The sequence below is a fragment of the Schistocerca cancellata genome, chromosome 5 (genome assembly GCF_023864275.1).
Source record: "Schistocerca cancellata isolate TAMUIC-IGC-003103 chromosome 5, iqSchCanc2.1, whole genome shotgun sequence".
NCBI classification, from domain to species: domain Eukaryota; kingdom Metazoa; phylum Arthropoda; class Insecta; order Orthoptera; family Acrididae; genus Schistocerca; species Schistocerca cancellata.
Genome location: NC_064630.1, coordinates 330,033,901 through 330,056,657, shown reverse-complemented (window position 1 = coordinate 330,056,657; position 22,757 = coordinate 330,033,901). Strand labels below are relative to the sequence as shown.

General features: G+C 43.3%; 1 protein-coding gene across 1 annotated transcript in view; it reads left to right on the top strand.

Annotated features, from left to right (window-relative positions):
* LOC126188521 (neprilysin-1-like) overlaps positions 1–22,757 on the top strand; it is a 335,381-nt gene that overhangs the window by 210,430 nt on the left and 102,194 nt on the right. Inside the window, exon 7 of the mRNA XM_049930123.1 lies at positions 14,070–14,201. Coding sequence (XP_049786080.1) covers positions 14,070–14,201 — 132 coding nt within the window. The remainder of the gene's footprint in view (positions 1–14,069; positions 14,202–22,757) is intronic.

The following is a 22,757-nucleotide window of genomic DNA, read 5'->3' as shown; positions in this document are numbered from 1 at the left end:
ACTAATGAGGACAAAACTTATGGAAATAAGTTTAAGCAGTTAAAAATGTTTTATGCGAGAACAAAAATAATGATAAAACTGCACTTAAGAGCAGGGTTCAAATAATTAATAATTTCTTCCTACGCAATAATGCTGACAAAAGCTTATCTAAATCAGTTGTTTTTAAATAGTTAAAACAGTAGACCAGCTGACAGCGGCATATTACGATAGCTGAATGTAAAGACAACCCACGGCACCGACGAAAGGCACACCAAGGCTCTCGCCCCAAGAGAAACAAAATATATACGGAGCCATCAACAAGCTAATGTATGTATTCAGACGAGCCCAGTGAAAAATCGTCAGTTTTGGCAATCATGAGGCCTGCATACTCTGGGTCAAATTTAGACTTCAAGGTAAAATTGTAACACATGTTAATGGGTTCTTTCCAGATAAAATTTAACATTGCAAAGCAGATATTAAAAGAGAAATGCTCTCAAATTCACCCAAGACGGTCAAGGCTTCGGTGTTAAAGAACGTTAAAACAGCTTCACTAAAAGACATCAAACAATTTGAGAGCCTCGCTTATGTTGCTTGGCGTAACTTCACGATATACTTCCGCCTAAATTCGAGCCTTTGCGTCGGAACATACAACCAATAACCAGGCCACAAATTCAAACAATGAGGGCAGATGTCCCACCATCAGTACTTAAGACGGCGGATTCTATATTAGGGAAGCGAACCAACAAACGGCCGCCCACGGAAATGTTGAAGATAACCGTCGCAGTGAAAACATGCTTACAAGGAGGGACAGTGCACCCGACGAGTCTTCCACAAGCGGCTTAAATGCTCTCATCCACTCTCACCTGAAAGAACCGACCATCAGAAAATCCAGGGGTAAGGAAACACCACTCCAGCTTAACACACTAGCCGCTCCCTAAGAAACATACGGACGGTTCACGCAGGACGTCTACTGCTCAGCCCAAGCGACTCGCCCGCCAAACAGCCCTCGCCGGCCCTAGCTGTCCCCGCCGCCATCCCAGCGCTGTCCGGCAGAAGGAAGCGTCCGCTGCTCATCGGTGTCCGTTCCTAGTTGCTTGCGACCCGAAGCTACTCCTCGCAGCTGCGTGAGACTGCCTGCAGACGACGCTGCGGCCCAACCCAAGCGCGCGATGGAAAATGGCACCAAATACTCGCGTCGAGATTTCGCACGCGAGCCACACGGTTCAGCGTCGAACGCTATCAATAATGTAGTCCTGTTGCTCACCGCGAATTATCGTTTCCGACCGCGAAATTTGTGGGAATCAACGACCCAAGAGAAGGGGTGGTTCCATTGACGGGCTTTATGCGCCCCGTGAGGCCTTTTCGTGTCAATTCTGAGTGGCGGTGTGTCTGAAATTTTTTCCTCGGCTACCTGCAAGATAGCCACCTGATTTAAACGCTAAGTCTCGTGGTTCTTATCTCCATTGCAGAGGCATCCAGAGAAGAGGTGAAATGTGGCTAAGAGGGTGTGTCACAACCTTCCCATCGTGTGACTCGTCCACGATGGCGTAATAGCAGAATTGTACTTAGATTTGGTGCCAGTGTGACATCATTAGCCCACTTTAATCCTTACATGAACTTCTGAGCTCTGACCTTTTTCTTTCGCATATGTAAATCCCTGGTTGAAGTGTCACCGAGCCCAAAGCTGACGTCGCAGGGCGCCACGCTTTTGCACCGTTATAGAGGAAGGTTTCAGGCATCCTTGAACCAAATTTCAAACTTGTACACCACAGTGGGAGACAATTATGAGGTTTCGCGAAAAGTGACCCTTCAATTGTGTCGCCCAGTGTATTTCGTATGATTATTTTACCTCTCCATCCCATTCCAATACTACACATTTCTTAAAAACATTTCCAGGTTAGTGGCGTCTCAATGTTTTATTTTCTTAAGTTACGCGTAATGATATCAAACTTCTTCTTATTTATTTGCTTTTCCCTCAGTCAAATTTCTCGTAATTTTCACTGAGTCTTTCCTGGACAGTATGCAATATAATCTCGTATATTTGTTTCGTTCTGTTATCTTTTTCCACGCGGTACTTTCTCCATATGTGTGTTTTTTCTTTCTTTGCCTTAACTGACATTAATTTTTATGAATGTCATTGATTTTTATTAATGAGTTTCTTGTGTCATACATGGTTCTTCTGGTACAAGTATTTTTCGTATTAAAATAATCTGTTCTACCTTGAAAACACATTCTCTTTTTTCTTTGAGCTCACATCCAGAATATTTAAAGCTACTGTGGTCAAAATAAATTGTGAGACTGTATCATAATTATTGAGTCTAGCTTTATATTGTTTTCAAATATTTATTGCTGCATTTGACTATAACAAGTGTCCGCTATCTATATTAAAGGATGGATCCTGAATGAATACTTCCGATTTGGTTTCTGCGTAGTTTTATTTTAGTCAAGAATGCTACGTAGCTGGTATCGACTATTACCTCCTAGCGAATTACATTTTTGTTTTCTCCTGTCAGGAACTACATCTCAACGTGTTCTCGAAAGTGAAAAAATTTTCACTTCCATCAACTATTCTTAATACCAGTTTCCAGACACGTCAGTTCAAGACTTGGAGGGCTTCCTGAAAACACTTCGAAGTCTCATTATGACGATGTTAAGTTCTTTTTTATATTCTAATTAATTATTTAATATTTTCATATACGAGTATACGTCTTCAGTTTACTCTTGTTTGGTGTTTTTGATAAAAGTGAACTCAAATTGTTTTTACAACTATATCGTTGGGCAATTGCAACACCGTTTGAGGTTCAAAAATGACTCTGAGCACTATGGGACTCAACTGCTGAGGTCATTAGTCTCCTAGAACTTAGAACTAGTTAAACCTAACTAACCTAAGTACATCACACACATCCATGCCCGAGGCAGGATTCGAACCTGCGACCGTAGCGGTCTCGCGGTTCCAGACTGCAGCGCCTAGAACCGCACGGCCACTTCTGCCGGCAACCGTTTGAGGGCGATTTTGTATTTTTAGCAATATTATTCTAAAGTCATTTGGTATGAATTCCTGTCTTCCGATAATCACAGTACGCCTATTTCATTCTATTATACTATTTCTTGCGATACGTTTAGTTTCACAGAAATGTTAACGTATTCCAGGTTGCAATTCCAAATCCATTGTTACACCTCATTTTTCGGAGAAAATTGCTTAGTATTATATTTCCGTGATTAACCATTCGCTTACTTTACTCTCAGTCATCATTAAGGGCTAAACTGGTTGAGACTCTTTGCAGGATATGGGGTACGATGGTTTCTCTGAATCTTGCGTGCCCACAAGTTCATCGTACGCGACGGCACTCGATCGCCGTTACAATTTCTTCTTAGTTCGCCGACACTAGGTAGTTCACTCTCAGTCTAATCAAAAGAGAACTTTAATATCGCGTATCCCTTGGTGTTCGTTCATGTGGACCACAAAAAGCGCTCACCTTTCACTATGGTGCTGCCTAAGTCAGGCGAGTAGCGCATCAGCACAGCAACGATGGTTGGTATAGAGTATATCCCCTTCGTGAGGTGCCTCGTCTCTGCGAGAGGTAGTCTTATTGCTCTGAGCACTATGCGACTTAACTTCTGAGGTAATCAGTCGCCTAGAACTTAGAACTAATTAAACCTAACTAACCTAAGGACATCACACACATCCATGCCCGAGGCAGGATTCGAACCTGTGACCGTAGCGGTCGCTTGGCTCCAGACTGTAGCGCCTAGAACCGCACGGCCACTCCGGCCGGCCGGTAGTCTTATTACTTACTAACAATTTGTCTGTGGTCTTGTTGTCACTGAAATATTCCTTTCATGTCACGAAATTAGTTAGCCACAGATATAACCCAAAGCATATTGCTTACATGTTATGAACAGTTTCTATTTCATATGCCTTCATACATTCACACATCTCTTTTAGGTATGTTGATGAGGGATCATATCCTTACTCCAAGATTTGCCTGCGTCTAAGCAGTACGAAGACGTTCCAGCACCTCTTGATGTCTTTGGATGGACTGTTCAAGATGGATGCATAAGGAAAATTTACAACTGAAAAATCGAAACCAGTGACAACTTCTACATTTTGTTTGTAGTACAGTTTGAACAGCTTATATAATACATTGAAATTTTTTCCAACGACTGCTGTCCATACTTCACATAAGAATAATTGTTCAGTCATGTAATTAAAATTTCCTTTATGATCGTTATGGACGTATCTAGTATATGTGCCTATTTTTACATTGCTGAGTGTAAAAATTGCAGTACTATGAAGGCGGCATCCGAGGAACGTCAAATTCTCATGAAGTCTACTAGATGCTTGGATATGAAAATGATTAGCATGTAGTCGCATAAAGCACATTGAAGTACATTCTGCATCTAAGAAATGAATACACAGTCGATTTATCATCCATAAATCGCGTTTGAATGTCGTTTGTCTGAGAGCAGATTGAGTTACGCTTCCTGTAAGAAGAAAAATCACCTACAGAACTTGTTGGAATACGACAGCAGCAGGTTCGTTCCTACATCGAGGCTGCGGTTTGTCGTTACACCACATTGCTTCTCGCGATCGTCGGGAACCCATGATTGTCTTGCTAATATCAGGAGGGCCATACTCAACACCAAGCACGTTCTCAACGGCTACATCTATATCTACATCTATATCTACATTTATACTCCGCAAGCCACCCAACAGTGTGTGGCGGAGGGCACCTTACGTGCCACTGTCATTACCTCCCTTTCCTGTTCCAGTCGCGTATGGTTTGCGGGAAGAACGATTGCCGGAAAGCCTCCGTGCGCGCTCGAATCTCTCTAATTTTACATTCGTGATCTCCTCGGGAGGTATAAGTAGAGGGAAGCAATATATTCGATATCTCATCCAGAAACGCACCCTCTCGAAACCTGAACAGCAAGCTACACCGCGATGCAGAGCGCCTCTCTTGCAGAGAGTTTGCTAAACATCTCGTAACGCTACCACGCTTACCAAATAACCCTGTAATGAAACGTGGCGCTCTTCTTTGGGTCTTCTCTATCTCTTCTGTCAACCCGACCTGGTACGGATCCCACACTGATGAGCAATACTCAAGTATAGGTCGAACGAGTGTTTTGTAAGCCACCTCCTTTGTTGATGAACCACATTCTCTAAGGACTCTCCCAATGAAAACCTGGCACCCGCCTTCCCAACAATTAATTTTATATGATCATTTCACTTCAAATTGTTCCGTACGCATACTGCCAGATATTTTACAGAAGTAACTGCTACCAGTATATGTTCCGCTATCATATAATCATACAATAAAGGATCCTTCTTTCTATGTATTCGCAATACATTACATTTGTCTATGTTAAGGGTCAGATGCCACTCCCTGCACCAAGTGCCTATCCGCTGCAGATCTTCCTACATTTCGCTGCAATTTTCTAATGCCCCAACTTCCCTGTATATCACAGCATCATCCGCGAAAAGCCGCATGGAACTTCCGACACTATCTACTAGGTCATATATATATATATATATATATATATATATATATATATATATATATATATATATATATATATATAGTGAAAAGCAATGGTCCCATAACACTCCCCCGTGGCACGCCAGAGGTTACTTTAACGTCTGTAGACGTCTCTCCATTGAGAACAACATGCTGTGTTCTTTGCTAAAAACTCTTCAATCCAGCCACACAGCTGGTCTGATATTCTGTAGGCTCTTACTTTGTTTATCAGGCGACAGTGCAGAACTGTATCGAACGCCTTCCGGAAGTCAAGGAAAATGGCATCTACCTGGGAACCTGTATCTCATATTTTCTGGGTCTCATGAACACATAAAGCGAGTTGGGTCTCACACGATCGCTGTATCCGAAATCCATGTTGATTCCTACAGAGTAGATTCTGGGTTTCCAGAAATGACATAATACGCGAGCAAAAAACATGTTCTAAAATGTTACAACAGGTCGATGTCAGAGATATAGGCCTGTAGTTTTGCGCATCTGCTCGGCGACCCTTCTTGAAAATTGGAACTACCTGTGCTCTGTTATCATTTGGAACCTTCCGTTCCTCTAGAGACTTGCGGTACACGGTTGTTAGAAGGGGGGCAAGTTTTTTCGCTTACTCTGTGTAGAATCGAATTGGTATCCCGTCAGGTCCAGTGGACTTTCCTCTGTTGAGTGATTTCAGTTGCTTTTTTATTCCTTGGACACTTATTTCGATGTCAGCCATTTTTTCGTTCGTGCGAGGATTTAGTGAAGGAACTGCAGTGCGGTCTTCCTCTGTGAAACAGCTTTAGAAAAAGGTGTTTATTATTTCAGCTTCACGCGTGTCATCCTGTGCTTCAATGCTATTATCATCCCAGAGTGTCTGGATATGCTGTTTCGATCCACTTACTGATTTAACGTAAACCACAACTTCCTAGGATTTTCTGTCCAGTCGGTACATAGAATTTTACTTTTGAATTCACTGAATGCTTCACGCATAGCCCTCCTTACGCTAACTTTGACATCGTTTAGCTTCTGTTTATTTGAGAGGTTTCGGCTGCGTTTAAATTTGCAGTGAAGCTCTCTTTGCTTTCGCAGTAGTTTCCTAACTTTGTTGTTGAACCACGGTGGGTTTTTCCCGTCCCTCATAGTTTTACTCGGCACGTACCTATCTAAAAGGCATTTTACGAATGCCTTGAACTTTTTCCATAAACACTCAACATTGTCGGTGTCGGAACAGAAATTTTCGTTTTGATCTGTTACGTAGTCTGAAATCTGCCTCCTATTACTCATGCTAAACAGATAAACCTTCATCCCTTTTTTTATATTCGTATTTACTTCCATGTTCAAGGATGCTGCAACGGCCTTATGATCACTGACTCCCTGTTCTGCGTGCGACTGGCGCCTGGGAGGAGAGACAGTGTTTGGCCAGTCATGCAGGATCATACAGCCACGTCACGTACCTTAAATTAAGAAATGACTTTTTTGTAACGAGACGTGTACGACACAGAATTTGCAAGAACATATAGAGCACTACGAAAAAAATATGAGAGCCACTAACCCAGTGATCTCTGCCCATGGCGACGGTCATATGTATACTAAACGACCTTTTACTGTCATGTCGCGAATCGCACGTATTTGCCTGTCTCTTGCGGTATGAAGAATTGTCCGCAGGACGTAAGACATTTCTGAAACACCTGGTTAAATACGCAGGACAGAACAGGTAGGTGGAATTATGGATAGGGGCCAAAAATGAGCGGCTGTCAGCTACACTCGAACTCATATAACTTCATTTAGTTGGCCAAACATTACAACGCTAATTGCCAAGCTTAACTATCGACTGAATATATCACAAAATCTTATGGCTTAAGGGCACAAACTCTTTAATTTTTAAAACGGCTGATGGTCCATGATTGAAACACATAACTACAATGAATTTTCAAAAGGCAGAAGGCCCAAAGCTTCATCCAGAATTTTTTTTTTTAATTGGCCTCAAGGCCCAAACAATCTAAGACTTAGCAAGTAAGGAATTTTAATTTTAAAACGGCTGAAAGCCCATGATTAAAAAAACACAACTACAATGAATTTTCAAAAGGCAGAAGCCCAAAAGCTTTATCCAAAAACATATTTTAAATGAGCCTGAAGGCCCGAACAATGCAAGACTTGACAAGAAAGGAGCCTTCAATTTTAAAGCGGCTGAAATCCTATTATTTAAATCACAACTAAACGCATACAAATTCAGAGCATCGGCTACGAGCCATTAAAATACACAATAAAACACCAATAAGAAAAGACAGTACAGCCAGCGGCGCTCAGAAGTTTCCGGGGGTCGGTCTGCACTTGAAATATAAACGTGCGCTAAGGGGAGACAGGTAGTCGGCCCATCTATATCCGATCCGCCTGCAACCCAACCAAGAGACAGTTAACGGACTCACCGACCACCCGACCAGTACACAAAGAACTCCAAAGCCAAAACGTAAAAGGCGTAGCCGCCCACAACCAAGTATGCATAAGCTGTCAAAACTACACACACGTGTTGGACAGCGACAACACGGTGAGGAAAGGATACTGCCTGAATTTAACGTTTGCGGCCAGGGCAGGTAACCGAAACGCTAACGGCCACAAGGCAGAAAATTCCGCTGGTGCACTTGGACTTCAAATAACCAAAATACAGTTAACCCCACTGGATGGTGGCCAAACTTTTGCCAACTCGAACACTCGCTGTTACTCACGGGAATACACCCAACAGCCATCCATGAAAACCAATGGAACAATGTGAACAGACTGGCTTCGGTAATTAAATCACCACTCAACTTTGATGCCCTGTGTCGGTGAGCCACTAACCTTATAGCAATTGAAACAGCACCCACACACTCCGACACTGCGCAGAGACTGCCAGCGGAACCGACCCACTGCGCCGCGCGGATATTTCCTGGCTGATCCACACCAACCGACCGACTGCCACATATCAGCACGGAGACAGCACTAAAATAACTGAGCAGTCGACATCACAAGCTACACACAGTTTCACAAACACTTGCACGAAGGACTAGCCAATACTAACGGCAGCGACTGTGCAATAACAAGGACGAATCGGCACATGCAGGCAACCCATAAGCGATCGCCGGCCAACATACACGTCGTCCGACAAGACGACCGACCGATGATCAACCAAGGTGGTCCGCACTCAGGTGATACGTATCGGCAACCGTCGGGCGAGCCATGGCTGTCCGGACCTCACTGCAGCCACACTCCGACTGAACATCTGCCGCGTCCTAAGCCAGGTCCGAACTGCACTGCTAGCGCCTGCCAACTCAACAGCAGATCCGGACTCATTGCTGGCACGTTCCAACCCACTGCTCGACACACGACGACGACCGGGAAGTAATAGCAGTCCCGCAAAGATAATACGGCAGGGCTTATATCGATAAGCGCTGCTGCTGCCGCTCACGGGCAGGCAAAGCAGCAACTCGGCGACACAAGTAATTGAAACTAACATAACGAGGTGGCAGTACGGCAAAAACAGGATGTTAAATAAGAGATGGCACGAACACGAGCCACGCACGGCTCAATTTCGTGATAGATTCTTTAAGTTGTGGACATACACTGAGGAGACAGAAGTCATGGGATAGCTCCTAACAGCTTGTCGAACTTGTTTTACCGAACCTGGTGCAACAACTCAATGTGGCATGGACTCTACAAGTTGTTGCAAGTTCCGTGCCGAAATATGGAGCCACGCTGCATGTATAACCTTCCATAATTGCGAAAGTATTGCCGGTGCAAGATGTGCACGAACTGTCCTCTCGACTCTGTTCCATAAATGTCCCATGGCTTCATATCGAGTGATCTGGGTGGCCAAATCATTCGCTCAAACTGTCCAGAATGCTCTTCAAACCAATCGCGAGCAGTTGTGGTCCGGTGACATGGCATATTGTCATCCATACGAATTCCATCATTGTTTGGGAACATGATGTCCATCAATGGCAGCAAATGGTCTCCAGGTAGCCGAACGTAATCATTTCCAGTCAATGATCGGTTCAGTTGGACCAAAGAAACAAGTCCATTCCATGTAAACCCCGCCCACACCATAATGGAGCCACCACTAGCTTGCACAGTGACTTGTTGACAAATTAGGTTCATGGTTTCGTGGGGCGTGGGCCACATTTTAGCCCTACCATCGACTCTTTCCAACTGAATGTTGTCTGACCTCACAAAACATTATCCAGTCGTCTAGGGTCCAACCATTTTGGTCACGAACCCAAGAGAGGCGCTGCAGGCAATGTCATGTTGTTATGAAAGGCTATCGTAGCTATCGTAGCCCTTTAACGCCAAATTTCACCACAATGTCCTAACAGCTTGTCTGTTAGCACTGACAACTCTACATCGCTGCTTTCGGTCGTTAAGTGAAAGCCGTTGGCCACTGCGTTGTCCGTGGTGACTCTGTGGATCTCGGAATATTGAACTCTCTAGCCATTTCCGAAGTGGGAAGTCCCATGCGTCTAGCTGCAAGTACTATTCTTGTCGTGCAGCAATAATCACGTCGGAAACCTTTTCACATGAATCGCGTGGGAACAAATGACATCTCCCCAAATGCAGTGCCCTTTTAAACTTGTGTAAGTGATACTGTATATGTGCATATCGCTATTCCTTTACTTTTATCTCATCAGTGTAGGTTTATGTTCCACATGGCAATAAGAACTAGAGTGTGACAATCGTAAAAGTTATTATACCACGCAAGTGTCCAATTAATGCGGTAACATGCTACTATGAAATCGCTAAAGGAGGTCGCACGTATGCTACAACGCAAGGCGTGCCGCGGCCGTACATTATGAATGTGTGTCTGCGGCAGCACAGTGGCGCCATCTGCGGTCGCCAGAAGTTCAGCACACTTTATTGCCTGCAGTGGCGGCCACACACGCGTGCGGCTCACTGCGCCACACAGAATCCCTGCCTCTGTCCTTTATTTCTTTGCCTGCGGGCACCGAACGGCGATGCGCCACTACCTCCGCAATCCCAGTACGTGAAAGTCTCCGGCCGTATCACCTCAGGTCCTTTGCAGTTTTGCTAAATAATTCTCAATGACTCAAATATGTCTATCAGTCTAGAAGGAAATGTCATAGCCAGATCCATAGTCTACCTGTATTGTCTTTCATAATATCGCTTGCAAGAAGAGTGGTTCCAGATCTGCTGGCATAGAGCAATAAGAAACGGTGTGCTTGCGAGACAGGGAGGTAGACCAGCACCTAACTGAATCGTTGCTCTGGATTAACGATTGTCGTTCTCGTTCATAGTCCAACCAGTAAAGCAATGTAGGAGTTCTCCGTTGCGATGACGCCTACAGCGAGCGCATAGAATCCATGGATTACAACCCCATGACTCATCAAGCCTTTTCCTTGATATATTCCTTTGTCCTGTCCCGCCATAAACGAAAATTCTTTACCTAGAAATTCCCATCAAAACTGAAAGATACTTCCCCAACCTGAAGAGTACGCAAGTCATCCCCCATATGGCCCCATGATCCTCAACTCCATTCCCTCCCGCTGCACTAACCTCCTGCCACAACCTTTGATCCACAGGATTCCGTGTTTCAAATGGTTCAAATGGCTCTGAGCACTATGGGACTCAACTGCTGAGGTCATTAGTTCCCTAGAACTTAGAACTAGTTAAACCTAACTAACCTAAGGACATCACAAACATCCATGCCCGAGGCAGGATTCGAACCTGCGACCGTAGCGGTCTTGCGGTTCCAGACTGCAGCGCCTTTAACCGCACGGCCACTTTTTTTTTTTTTTAAAATCTCATTTTGTTCGCTTTTGTTCGTTGCATCTGCTCGGGGCGGACGTCATAAGACATCCGTTTAAGTTCGTTGCTAATCCATTAACTCAGTTTTTTTTTTTTTTTTTTTTTTTTTTTTTTTTACAGAGGGCAGCTAACCCTCTGACCGAACACGCTGAGCTACCGTGCCGGCGCCACTTCGGCCGGCTTCCGTGTTTCCTCTCGTACGGGGGTTGCCCAGAAAGTAATGCACCACAGCTTTTTCTTCGACAGTTCTTTATTGAACGTAATGAGAATTACACACACGAAAGAATGGTGTTTTATCTGCACATCCTTTTTTTTATAGTAATCTACATCCCGCCCTATGACCTTCGACCAGCGCGAACCAAGGGCGTGTATGCCCTGTCGGTACCAATATTCGTCCTGGTGGTCGAGGCAGTGCTTCACTGTGGGAACTTGTTTGCTGATTGACAGATGCAGCACTAACTGCGAGTCGTAACGCATCTGTCCTCGCGAATGACAACATCAGCTCGCTGCAACATGTCGGGCGTGACAGTCGTGGATGGTCTCCACGAGCGCTGCAAATCGTGGAGCTCTGTCGAGCTGCCTTCTGATGACCTCACTCTCCGTGCTCAGTAACTAACTGTATTTCTGTCGACAGCAGATGCTCCATAGACTCTGCACAAGCGTTTGTGAATATTCCTCACTGTTTCTTTCTCTGCAGTGAGAAATTCAATGACGGTTAAGGAAACAAAATTTATATTGTGGAACTGGTTGCTGAGTATTTAAAAAAAACTATGTTTGACGTGATTTGAGAAGAATCCAACTAATTATTTATATCGATATAGATTGTGACGTACACCACCTGTAGACGCCATTTTGAAACTGTCCTGCAGCTACGCTATCTGTCGGAAGTGACGGAAACTTGGCGCGCTCACTCAGGAGACTTCAAATAATACATACGTAACGTTTCGCATTCGTAGCATTGTTTTCGGCTGAGAAGAAAAGTGCGGTGCATTAGTTGCGGTGCAAAACTCGTAACATTGTCGAGGCATTCGCCAAATCCACACCCTTTTAGTGAATTGCCACAGGGCACAGCGTGATTCATCACTCCAGATTACTCGTTTCCAGTGATCCACTGCGCAGTGGCGTTGCTCTTTACACCACCTAGAGCATTACTTAGCAGAGACTACAGAAATATGTGGGTTGTGTGAACCTCCACCAATTTTAACTTGAAACGTCCCCTTTGGAAAATTATTAATGACTGTGCTGATAAAACCTCTTAAGTTATTTGAATTTCAAACAGCTGAGCAAAACTGAAAGTACTCAGAACTTCTCTCTTTACTTATTCTGATCAACACTAAACTGACACGCAATATTTTTAGCGCAACGCAATCTGACTTTCAATAATCCCCACAAAAGAATGGCCCTGACTAACAATAGTCTATACCTTTCATGAATCACTTACGTCAGAAAAATCTTCGTTACTCGAACTACTGCAATACAGCGAGCACCAATACTGCCAGCTAAATTAAAGTTTCTAACTACAGAAGGCACTAACTGCTGATAGGCATAGTAAGCAAATGAAAGATTTTGATAGAGAACAAACAATGTATTTACCTTAATAATATTCAAAAGTCATCATATATATATATATATATATATATATATATATATATATATATATATATATATATATATATATGTGTGTGTGTGTGTGTGTGTGTGTGTGTGTGTGTGTGTGTATCAGTTCATGACATCCATCTTTACAAGCCGGCCGTTGTGGCCGAGCGGTTCTAGGACACTTCAGTCTGGAACCGCGTGACCACTACGGTCGCAGGTTCCAATCCTGCTTCGGGCATGGATGTGTGTGATGTCTTTAGGTTAGTTAGGTTTAAGTAGTTCTAAGTTGTAGGGGACTGATGACCTCAGAAGTTAAGTCAGACAGTGCTCAGAGCCATTTGAACCATTTTGTTAAGTCCCATAGTGCTCAGAGTCATTTTGAAGAATCTTTACAAATTTCCTTCCTTGTGGCGGACACACGTCCGTATGGTACGTTCTCAAAACTCTGGCATCTCTGCCTCCACATCCACCACTGCTGGCGGCTCACCTGCAACTGCGCAACGCTACGCTCTGTTCACATCCGACTGCCCAACACTACAATAGCGAATATTCCAACAATGCCAACCAGCCACAGACTGCACACAGCACAGCCAGTGATATTCATACAGAGCGCTACGTGACGTTACCAACATAAAAACCTAAAGAGCCTACTTACAAACTCCACAAATGCAGTCACTGCGTTAGCTGGAGAGCTCGTAGCACTTCGGAGCGCACGAGTTATTTCCTCCGCAGGTTTCGTGTGATACTTTACAATCACCTTCCATGAAGCTCGACGGTTCGTACATAAGGTCTTCCTGCCGTTGGTTTAGCTGTGATTGTTCCTTCACGTTGTCACTTCACGATCGCATCAACAACAGATGTGCTTGGACGGCGTTGAAATGTCTCTAATGGATATGTTACTCAGGCGGTTTCCAATAACTAATTCATATTGGAAGTCACTGAGCTCTCCTGACCGAACCATTCTGGCGTTTCTGTATCTTAGATGAGAACGCAGTACACCGCACATCCTTCTATACTGGCGGGTCTAGTATCGTGACTTCTAGTGATCCGTTCTACATTACATAGGGGTATCCAGGTACTTTTGATCCTATTAATTATATTGTCCAGAGAGTTTAAATGCCTGTGTACATGATCTGTGCAGCAGTGAGTGTGGCTAAACTGTACACGTGTGTGTGTGTGTGTGTGTGCGAGCAGGACAGCGCGGACGAGCGCCGTCTGTCGCGGCTGGAGCGCGTGCTGCAGCAGCTGGTGCCGGCGGCGCTGCCGGCCGAGCAGCGGGCCAGAGAGCTGCACGCCGCACTGCTGCTCGCCTCGGCGCTCGACAAGGTGCGTACCCCGGACCCCGGACACTCTGCCTCCCTGTACGTTCTCTACTGACGATTCGGCAGGGGCTACTTGCCACATAGCTGACTGCACAGTGCGTAAGTTTGTTCTCGAGGCCTTTAATTTAACTTCCCAGTAAAGAAGGGAAAGCAGAAAGGTGGAAGGAGTATATAGAGGTTCTATACAACGGCGATGTTCTTGAGGACAATATTATGGAAATGGAAGAGGATGTAGATGAAGATGAAGTGGGAGATATGATACTGCGTGAAGAGTTTGACAGAGCACTGAAAGACCTGAGTCGAAACAAGGCCCCCGGAGTAGACAACATTCCATTAGAACTACTGACGGCCTTGGGAGAGCCAGTCCTGACAAAACTCTACCATCTGGTGAGCAAGATGTATGAGACAGGCGAAATACCCTCAGACTTCAAGAAGAATATAATAATTCCAATCCCAAAGAAAGCAGGTGTTGACAGATGTGAAAATTACCGAACTATCAGTCTAATAAGCCACTGCTGCAAAATACTAACACGAATTCTTTACAGACGAATGAAAAAGCTGGTAGAAGCCGACCTCGGGGAAGATCAGTTTGGATTCCGTAGAAATGTTGGAGCCCGTGTGGCAATAACTGACCCTACGACTTATCTTAGAAGAAAGATTAAGGAGAGGCAAACCTACGTTTCTAGCATTTGTAGACTTAGAGAAAGCTTTTGACAATGTTGATTGGAATACTCTCTTTCAAATTCTGAAGGTGGCAGGGGTAAATAACCGGGAGCGAAAGGCTATTTACGATTTGTACAGAAACCAGATGGCAGTTATAAGAGTCGAGGGGTATGAAAGGGAAGCAGTGGTTGGGAGGGGAGTGAGACAGGGTTGTAGCCTCTCCCCGATGTTATTCAGTCTGTATAATTGAGCAAGCAGTAAAGTAAACAAAAGAAAAGTTCGGAGTAGGTATTAAAATCCATGGAGAAGAAATAAAAACTTTGAGGTTCGCCGATGACGTTGTAATTCTATCGGAGACAGCAAAGGACTTGGAAGAGCAGTTGAACGGAATGGACAGGGTCTTGAAAGGAGGGTATAATATGAACATCAACAAAAACAAAATGAGAATAACGGAATGTAGTCGAATTAAATCGGGTGATGCTGAGGGAATTAGATTAGGAAATGAGACACTTAAAGTAGTAAAGGAGTTCTGCTATTTGGGGAGCAAAGTAACTGATGATGGTCGAAGTAGAGAGGATATAAAATGTTGACTGGCAATGGGAAGGAAAGCGTTTCTGAAGAAGAGAAATTTGTTAACATCGAGTATAGATTTAAATGTCAGGAAGTCGTTTCTTAAACTATTTGTATGGAGTGTAGCCATGTATGGAATTGAAGCGTGGACGATAAATAGTTTAGACAAGAAGAGAATAGAAGCTTTCGAAATGTGGTGCTACAGAAGAATGCTGAAGATTAGATGGGTAGATCACATAACTGATGAGGAGGTATTGAATAGAATTGGGGAGAAGAGGAGCGTGTGGCACAACTTGACTAGAAGAAGGGATCGGTTGGTAGGACATGTTCTGAGACATCGAGGGATCACCAATTTAGTATTGGAGGGCAGCGTGAAGGGTGAAAATCGTAGAGGGAGACCAAGACATGAATACACTAAGCAGATTCAGAAGGATGTAGGCTGTAGTATGTACTGGGAGATGAAGAAGCATGGAGAGATGCATCAAAGCAGTCTCAGGACTGAAGACCACAACAACAACATCGTAGAAAAATGTTGCGGGCTTTCAAATAGAAAATGAATGTGGTGTGATGTGGTCTTGGCCCTCAACTACGTTCCCTCTGACTCAGTGTTGAAATATTAAAAGTTTTGGCTGGATTCGTTGTCTGGGGGCTGGGATACGTAGTTGCCGCATTACAAGCCAAACACCGCTAAGTCTACAGTATACAATATGAATATACACATGAATCGAATGGTCGAAGGTTCCTACAACTCGGCAATCACGGATGTAACGTAGAAATTTATGAATAAAAGACTGCAGTAAATAAAATCTGCAGTTACTATCTCAACGACTTTAAATGAGTATGATAGTAGGAGTACTTTTGAGAATGCGGTGTATTTCTGCAAAACACTTATTGCTGTCGATGGTCCAACAATTAAATAAAATGTAAGTTGAATAACACGGAAGCAATAGATTCCTACTGCACGTAATTAGTTATGAACGACAACATAGCTCGCGAGATATTCACTTCTAAAGCCATACTACGTCTTCACTGTATAAACCTCGGAAATCACACAAGTTCACGAGTCCGCACTCCAAGTCTCTCTCGGCACGCTGCGTCCCTCGCGCTGTCCTGTCCCAGACTGGCCGTGTCCTCTCCCGTACTGTCCTCCCACTTCCATCCAGTCTCCCCATTCACGAGCGCTGTGATTAGCTAGAGCGCTCCCACCATGTCTTCAAGCCAACCCACATTCAGAAACATAATGAAACACATTCGAAATAGAGGATTTACATTTAAATAACTTGAAATTAAATAAATATTCCTACGGCTGGACCACAAACACGCTCTCACATACATTATTAAATACATAAACAAATTAAATAAACATATATCAAAGGAATAGCAAGAAAAAGTAGACCAGTAGCCTAATGTCTCTGTGCTTTCTAAAACACAGTAAATATTTGACCAATTTCTTCATGAGTAGTATATATCGGATATAAACAAAGACATAGTGAATAAATATGTTTATAAGCATGCTGCTACTGTTTTTCCGTGTAACTGTGGAGTACTTACGGCCTGACGCGGTCTATAGTAATAGGCCACTTTGACCTCCGATAACTCATGTACTATCCGAGTTACATGCCTGTAATTTGTACCAATTCAGGTTTACACTAATAGCTTTCTAAAGACGCTTCGATCGACAAAATCGGATGAAGCGTTTAGATTTTGGAAATACGTTGCTGGGTGTTACTTGTATAATTTATCGTCAGATTCTAAACTTTAAACTAATAAAGATAGTGGAAATCTGATTACACCATCAGAATCACCGTGCAAATAATGGTAACGTGCATGTTTCTTTTTGTAGGTATCTTGATTCATCTGGCTACTATTAATTTCTATATGAACTGCAAAATGTCTGCCATTATGGCCTCACGAAGTCCGCCATCTTTGGCACTACCGGCATACAGATCTCCTTCATCGACACAAAGCACAGTCCTCGTCACAGTCACAGCGTCAACATGGAATTCCCAGCCACGCGCTCCCTGGACCCCGGCTAACGTTCGGCAGCACGTGCCCGCCGAGGAGCTGCGGTGTGCCGAGAGGCCCCAGCGCGGCCGCTCCAGCTCTGAATTTAGAATACTTCCAGGGCGCCACAACTCGCCCGTTACCTCACAATGTAAAAACAATAGATGGAAATTTTAGGAAGATGCGTTTCATGACTGTGTTAGCAATGTTTCACAAGTAGGAAACCGTTCTGCAATTGAAGTTATCTGTGTGTATTAGAGCAATACAGACGCGTCATTTATCTGTGTACTGTCCACTGAGCTGTGGTGTGCAAGAGAAGAGGCCGCTGAAACTTCGAACAGCTTGACGAAAGTTGCCCAAAATCACGGGCACTAGATTTTTGTTTAAGCCTTATGACAGCAATAGCTGCGTAAGGTTTTGTTTTATTGTTTAATCGTTCTTTTACCCCATCCTGAGACGAATCTGAAGATATGCGTGGCATTAACTGATGAGCTCCACTTCTTCCATGTTGTCTGCACTTCTTGTTTCGCAGCCTCAAACCACTTTTATACAGGCATTGTAAAACACATGTACGCATTTATGAACTCTTTTTACATTAAGGAATTCATTATTGTATTAAATACTGTTCTTCTGTTGTTTTAGGAAGACAATGTGTTGCACGTCTCTTATTTTCTATACTCGCAAATAATGCGATAGTTATAAAATATGTACCGTTTTTCATATTTAAATTTCTAAATGTTTTTAAACTATCGTTCTTAAATTTTTATACTCTTATCTGACTTCTATTTATTTGCAGCATATTCTTCTGTACAGCCTTCTGAAGAAGGGCACAGAATGTCTAAAACCGGTTAAGAAAATAAAATTTCTATTGTGCAACTGGTTGCTGATTATTTAAAAAATCAATGTGCGACGTGACTTGAAAAGAATCCAACTAATTATTTACATCGATATAGCACTAGTAATCGGATGACGATAAATTGTTTCACTCTAGAAATCAAACACATATCAAATTAATAGTGGTCCAGCACTAAAAATAGGCAAGGTTATGTCATCTGTTGAAAAATACATCAATGTTCGTTAATTCAGTGCGGTTATCCGATACGATTCTAACTGATCTACTTATTTAACAAGCTAGCGCGCTGCACCAGAAGGTACACAAGTAGTTCACAAACATACAGTATAGAGTTTATACAGTTAACAGCCAGAAGGTGAATATAACATCTCTCGATTTAGATTTAGGCTATTCTGCGGCGTGAGAAAATCTAACTGTTTTGAAATGGCGAATGCTAGTCAAGCACCGAGCGGGCTAGCGCAGTGGTTACCACACTGGACTGGCATTCGAGAGGACGGATTTAGGTTTTCCGTGATTTCCTTAAATCGCTTAAGACAAATGGCGGGATGGTTCATTGGAAAGGACACGGTCGCTTTCCTTCTCCATCCTTCCATATTCCGAGCTTGTGCTCCGTCTCTAATGACCTCGCTGTCGACGGGACGTTGAACACTAATTTCCTCCCACTGTTGGTCAAGGCTGAATATGGTTCTGTTTATCATGGTCTTCTACTGACGAATTATCTCATTTTATTGCCTGACAGAGGCATGTCTAATGAGAAAACTAATACCCACGTAACACAAATGTAGAAAATAAAGTGGAAAAAAATGAACCATATGCGAAGAAAGTACTTGACTATTTATGGGTAACTCAGCATACCACATTACTTGTAAATGTCACGAAAATATTGCTTCGCACACAGAGCTCAGTATTGTAACCTTAGTAATTAACTTCACGGAGACTGCTTCAGAAGTAATCCGCTACCACTGATCACTGATCTCTCTCTCTCTCTCTCTCTCTCTCTCTCTCTCTCTCTCTCTCTGTCATCACTGCTGTCTGTGTAAAATGTGCAGAACTTCCTCAGAAATGGCTCCGATATGCAGATGAGAAATTGGCGCAAGAAAGAAAAAGAAGACATCATCATGTTAACAAATTTCACCCCGGTGCTTTAACAACTTACATATCCGTGGAATACGCTTCCAAGATTGATAGCTAATTGCGTTAGTGACAATTATATAATATAGCACGATTTCATTGGTAATGGTATCACGCAATATGATTTCACCTTTTTGCATAATTAGGGATCGTTGTACAGAATGGTTATAATTAAACATTCATTACTTAAGCCATGGTAGACGAAAAACTATTTACAGTATGGGTACGTAATTTTATAGGAATGATGTGACTATCAGCTGCAGGATATCATTGTTAGGGGTGTTAGTGTCACGACTTCCCATTAGGCGCCGCTAGTGGTACGGCGATATAGGTTTGAAACGCAAGCATCAGTGTGCGTTACAGTTACACACAGTCACCACAAGGAGAGCAGGGCTTGACTTGTAAAACTGTTTCATCAAAACAACAGCAATAGCACTGTCGCTCTTCGCGACGCATTCAAGGAATATGGAGAGGTCCTCTTTCCGCACCGGTGTTGAAGAACGTGATTCGGAAGTTTGAACTAACTGGCGGTTTGGGAATTGCTTCTGAGAGAGGGCGACGGCCAATTGCGGCGCAAGTTGTTGAAGTGACTGTTGCCATGGCTGAGAACGCTGGACGCAATATGCGATCTGCAAGAAATGCACGAGCTGTGTCACGACAGCTGCACATTCCATGGGCCACTGTTCGGAAAGAGCTGCGAACAACTGTGAAATGGTACCCATACATACTTCCAGGCGGTCTATATGCAGATGGTCGTCAAACTGAGCAACGTTTGTAACCTGGAACGTAAACATGGTACACAATTGAGAAGTGTTATCCTCTCACGTGAAAATGAAAATGTATTTATTTCAATTATTTATTCATTATCCCTCTTCGTTATGTCCTTACAAATGTTTCCGCAAGTTTCATTGTTCTATGATCACTCGTTTTTCATAGGGCCTCACTCAAATAGCGAAACTTTAATTATCATCAAACTGTATATTAAACACTGCATCGTCTCACTGAGTATGGATGCTTTCCGCAAGTAGGTAAATTGATAACATATCTCAAAATTTCCCACATACGAAGACTGAGCACCGGATAGCGAGAAAATTTAGCGTTTGTCACTTCGATGTTGAGGCTGTTAGTCCTAACAGAGATTACAAAAGGAATGCGAAGAAAATCGTCCGTACCTTTTCCGAAGGAACCATCCTGGTATTTCTTAATGAATTTAGGCCAACTAGTGGAAAGCGAGACCAGCGCCTTACCACTTTCCTCCCCCCCCCCCCCCCCTCTCCCCCTCGCCGCCTTTCCTAGCTCGGAGGAATCCATTTCAGATCCTTGACTTTTCCAGACAACACTCTCAACCGCTAAGCTACCGAGACATCTCGATGCCGGAAGCGAAGTTTCACTCTGGTGCTTAAGCATCAGCTACCTGTAAAATTGCATACAGAGTCAGCTGCATGTACTATCATCCCTGTGTGGATATGGGAGAGAGTAGGTTAGCAGTACTCATAGTTTTAATTTGTTAGAAAATTTCGTGACAGAGGTGTTTCCAATGTAGTGTGTGAAAGTCAGCCTACGCTGTTAACAGGATGCATAAAGATATTACAACCATCATACATTTTTCTCAAAAAATACGTACTGATAATACGTATTGTATGCAAAGAAATGGAACAATACAGAGTAGCTCGTACGAAAGACTTAGAAACAAAACCAGCTGAAAATCTAGTTGACACATTAGACTTCCGTTAGAATGAGAAGATGGCGGAAACCTGATAGAACTAAAGTGGAGAACTAGATCTATACGTTCATTCTGCAATTCACACAAAGGTATTTGGTAGAGGCTCCGAAGAACCACTTTCAGACCATTTCTATGCCGTTCTGTACTCGAATAACAAGCCTACTTCAAAGTTGGAAGATGCTTAATACTATAATCTGATTGCACTAATTGGATGGTTTTCACAATAACTAATGCTTACTATTACATCGCATTGTTGTGAAGACAGTACCACGATAGAAACTGCGGAATAACAACTTCGTATTTCTTACAAGCTATCTCGCGTCTCGTCGGAATATACATCCACATCTACGTCATTATTCTGCTATTCACAATAAAGTGCCTGGCAGAGGGTTCAATGAACCACCTTCAAGCTGTTTCTCTACCGTTCCACTCTCGAACGGCGCGCGGAAGAAACGAGAAATTACATTTTTCTGTGCAAACCCTGATTTCTCTTCATTTATTGTGATGATCATTTCTCCCTATGTAGGTGGGTGCCAGCAGAATGTTTTCGCAATCGGAGGAGAAAACTGGTGATTGAAATTTCATAAGAAGATCCCGTCGCAATGAAAATTTTAATGATGCCACTCCAATTCACGTATCATATCTGTGGCACTATCTCTCCTACTTCGCAGTAATACAAAACGAGCTGCCCTTCTTAGTACTTTTTCGATGTCATCCGTCAGTCCCATGTGATGCGGATCCCACACCGCACAGCAATACTCCAGAAGAGGGCGGACAAGCGTGGTGTCTCTTTAGTAGACCTGTTGCGCCTTCTAAGTGTTCAGCCAATGAATGGCAGTCTTTGATTGGCTCCACTCACAACATTACCTATGCGATCGATCCAATTTAGGGTATCTGTAATTGTAATCCCTAAGTATTTAGTTTAATTTACAGCCTTCAGATTTGTGTGATTATAGCGTAATCGAAATTTAGCGGATTTCTTTTAGTACTCATGTGAATAACATCACACTTTTCTTTAGTCAGCGTCAATTTTCACTTTTTGCACTATACAGATATCTTGTTGTTGTTGTGGTCTTCAGTCCTGAGACTGGTAGATATCTTATCTAAATCATTTTGCAATTCGTATTGGTCATCTGATGACTTTACAAGGCGGTAAATGACAACATCGCCTGCAAACAATCTAAGACGGCTACTGAGATTGTCTCCTATGTCGTTAATATAGATCAGGAACTATAACACTTCCTTGGGAACGCCGGATATTATTTCCGTTTTACTCGATGACTTTCCGTCTATTACTATGAACTGTGACCTTTCTGGCAGAAAATCACGAATCCAGTCGTACACCTGAGGCAATATTCCATAGGCACGCAGTTTGGTTAGAAGACGCCTGTGAGGATCGGTGTCGAAATGTTTCTGGAAATCTAAAAATATGGAATCAATTTGACATCCCCTGCCGGCCGCAGTGGTCGTGCGGTTCTAGGCGCTACAGTCTGGAACCGCGGGACCGCTACGGTCGCAGGTTCGAATCCTGCCTCGGGCATGGATGTGTGTGATGTCCTTAGATTAGTTAGGTTTAACTAGTTCTAAGTTCTAGGGGACTAATGACCTCAGAAGTC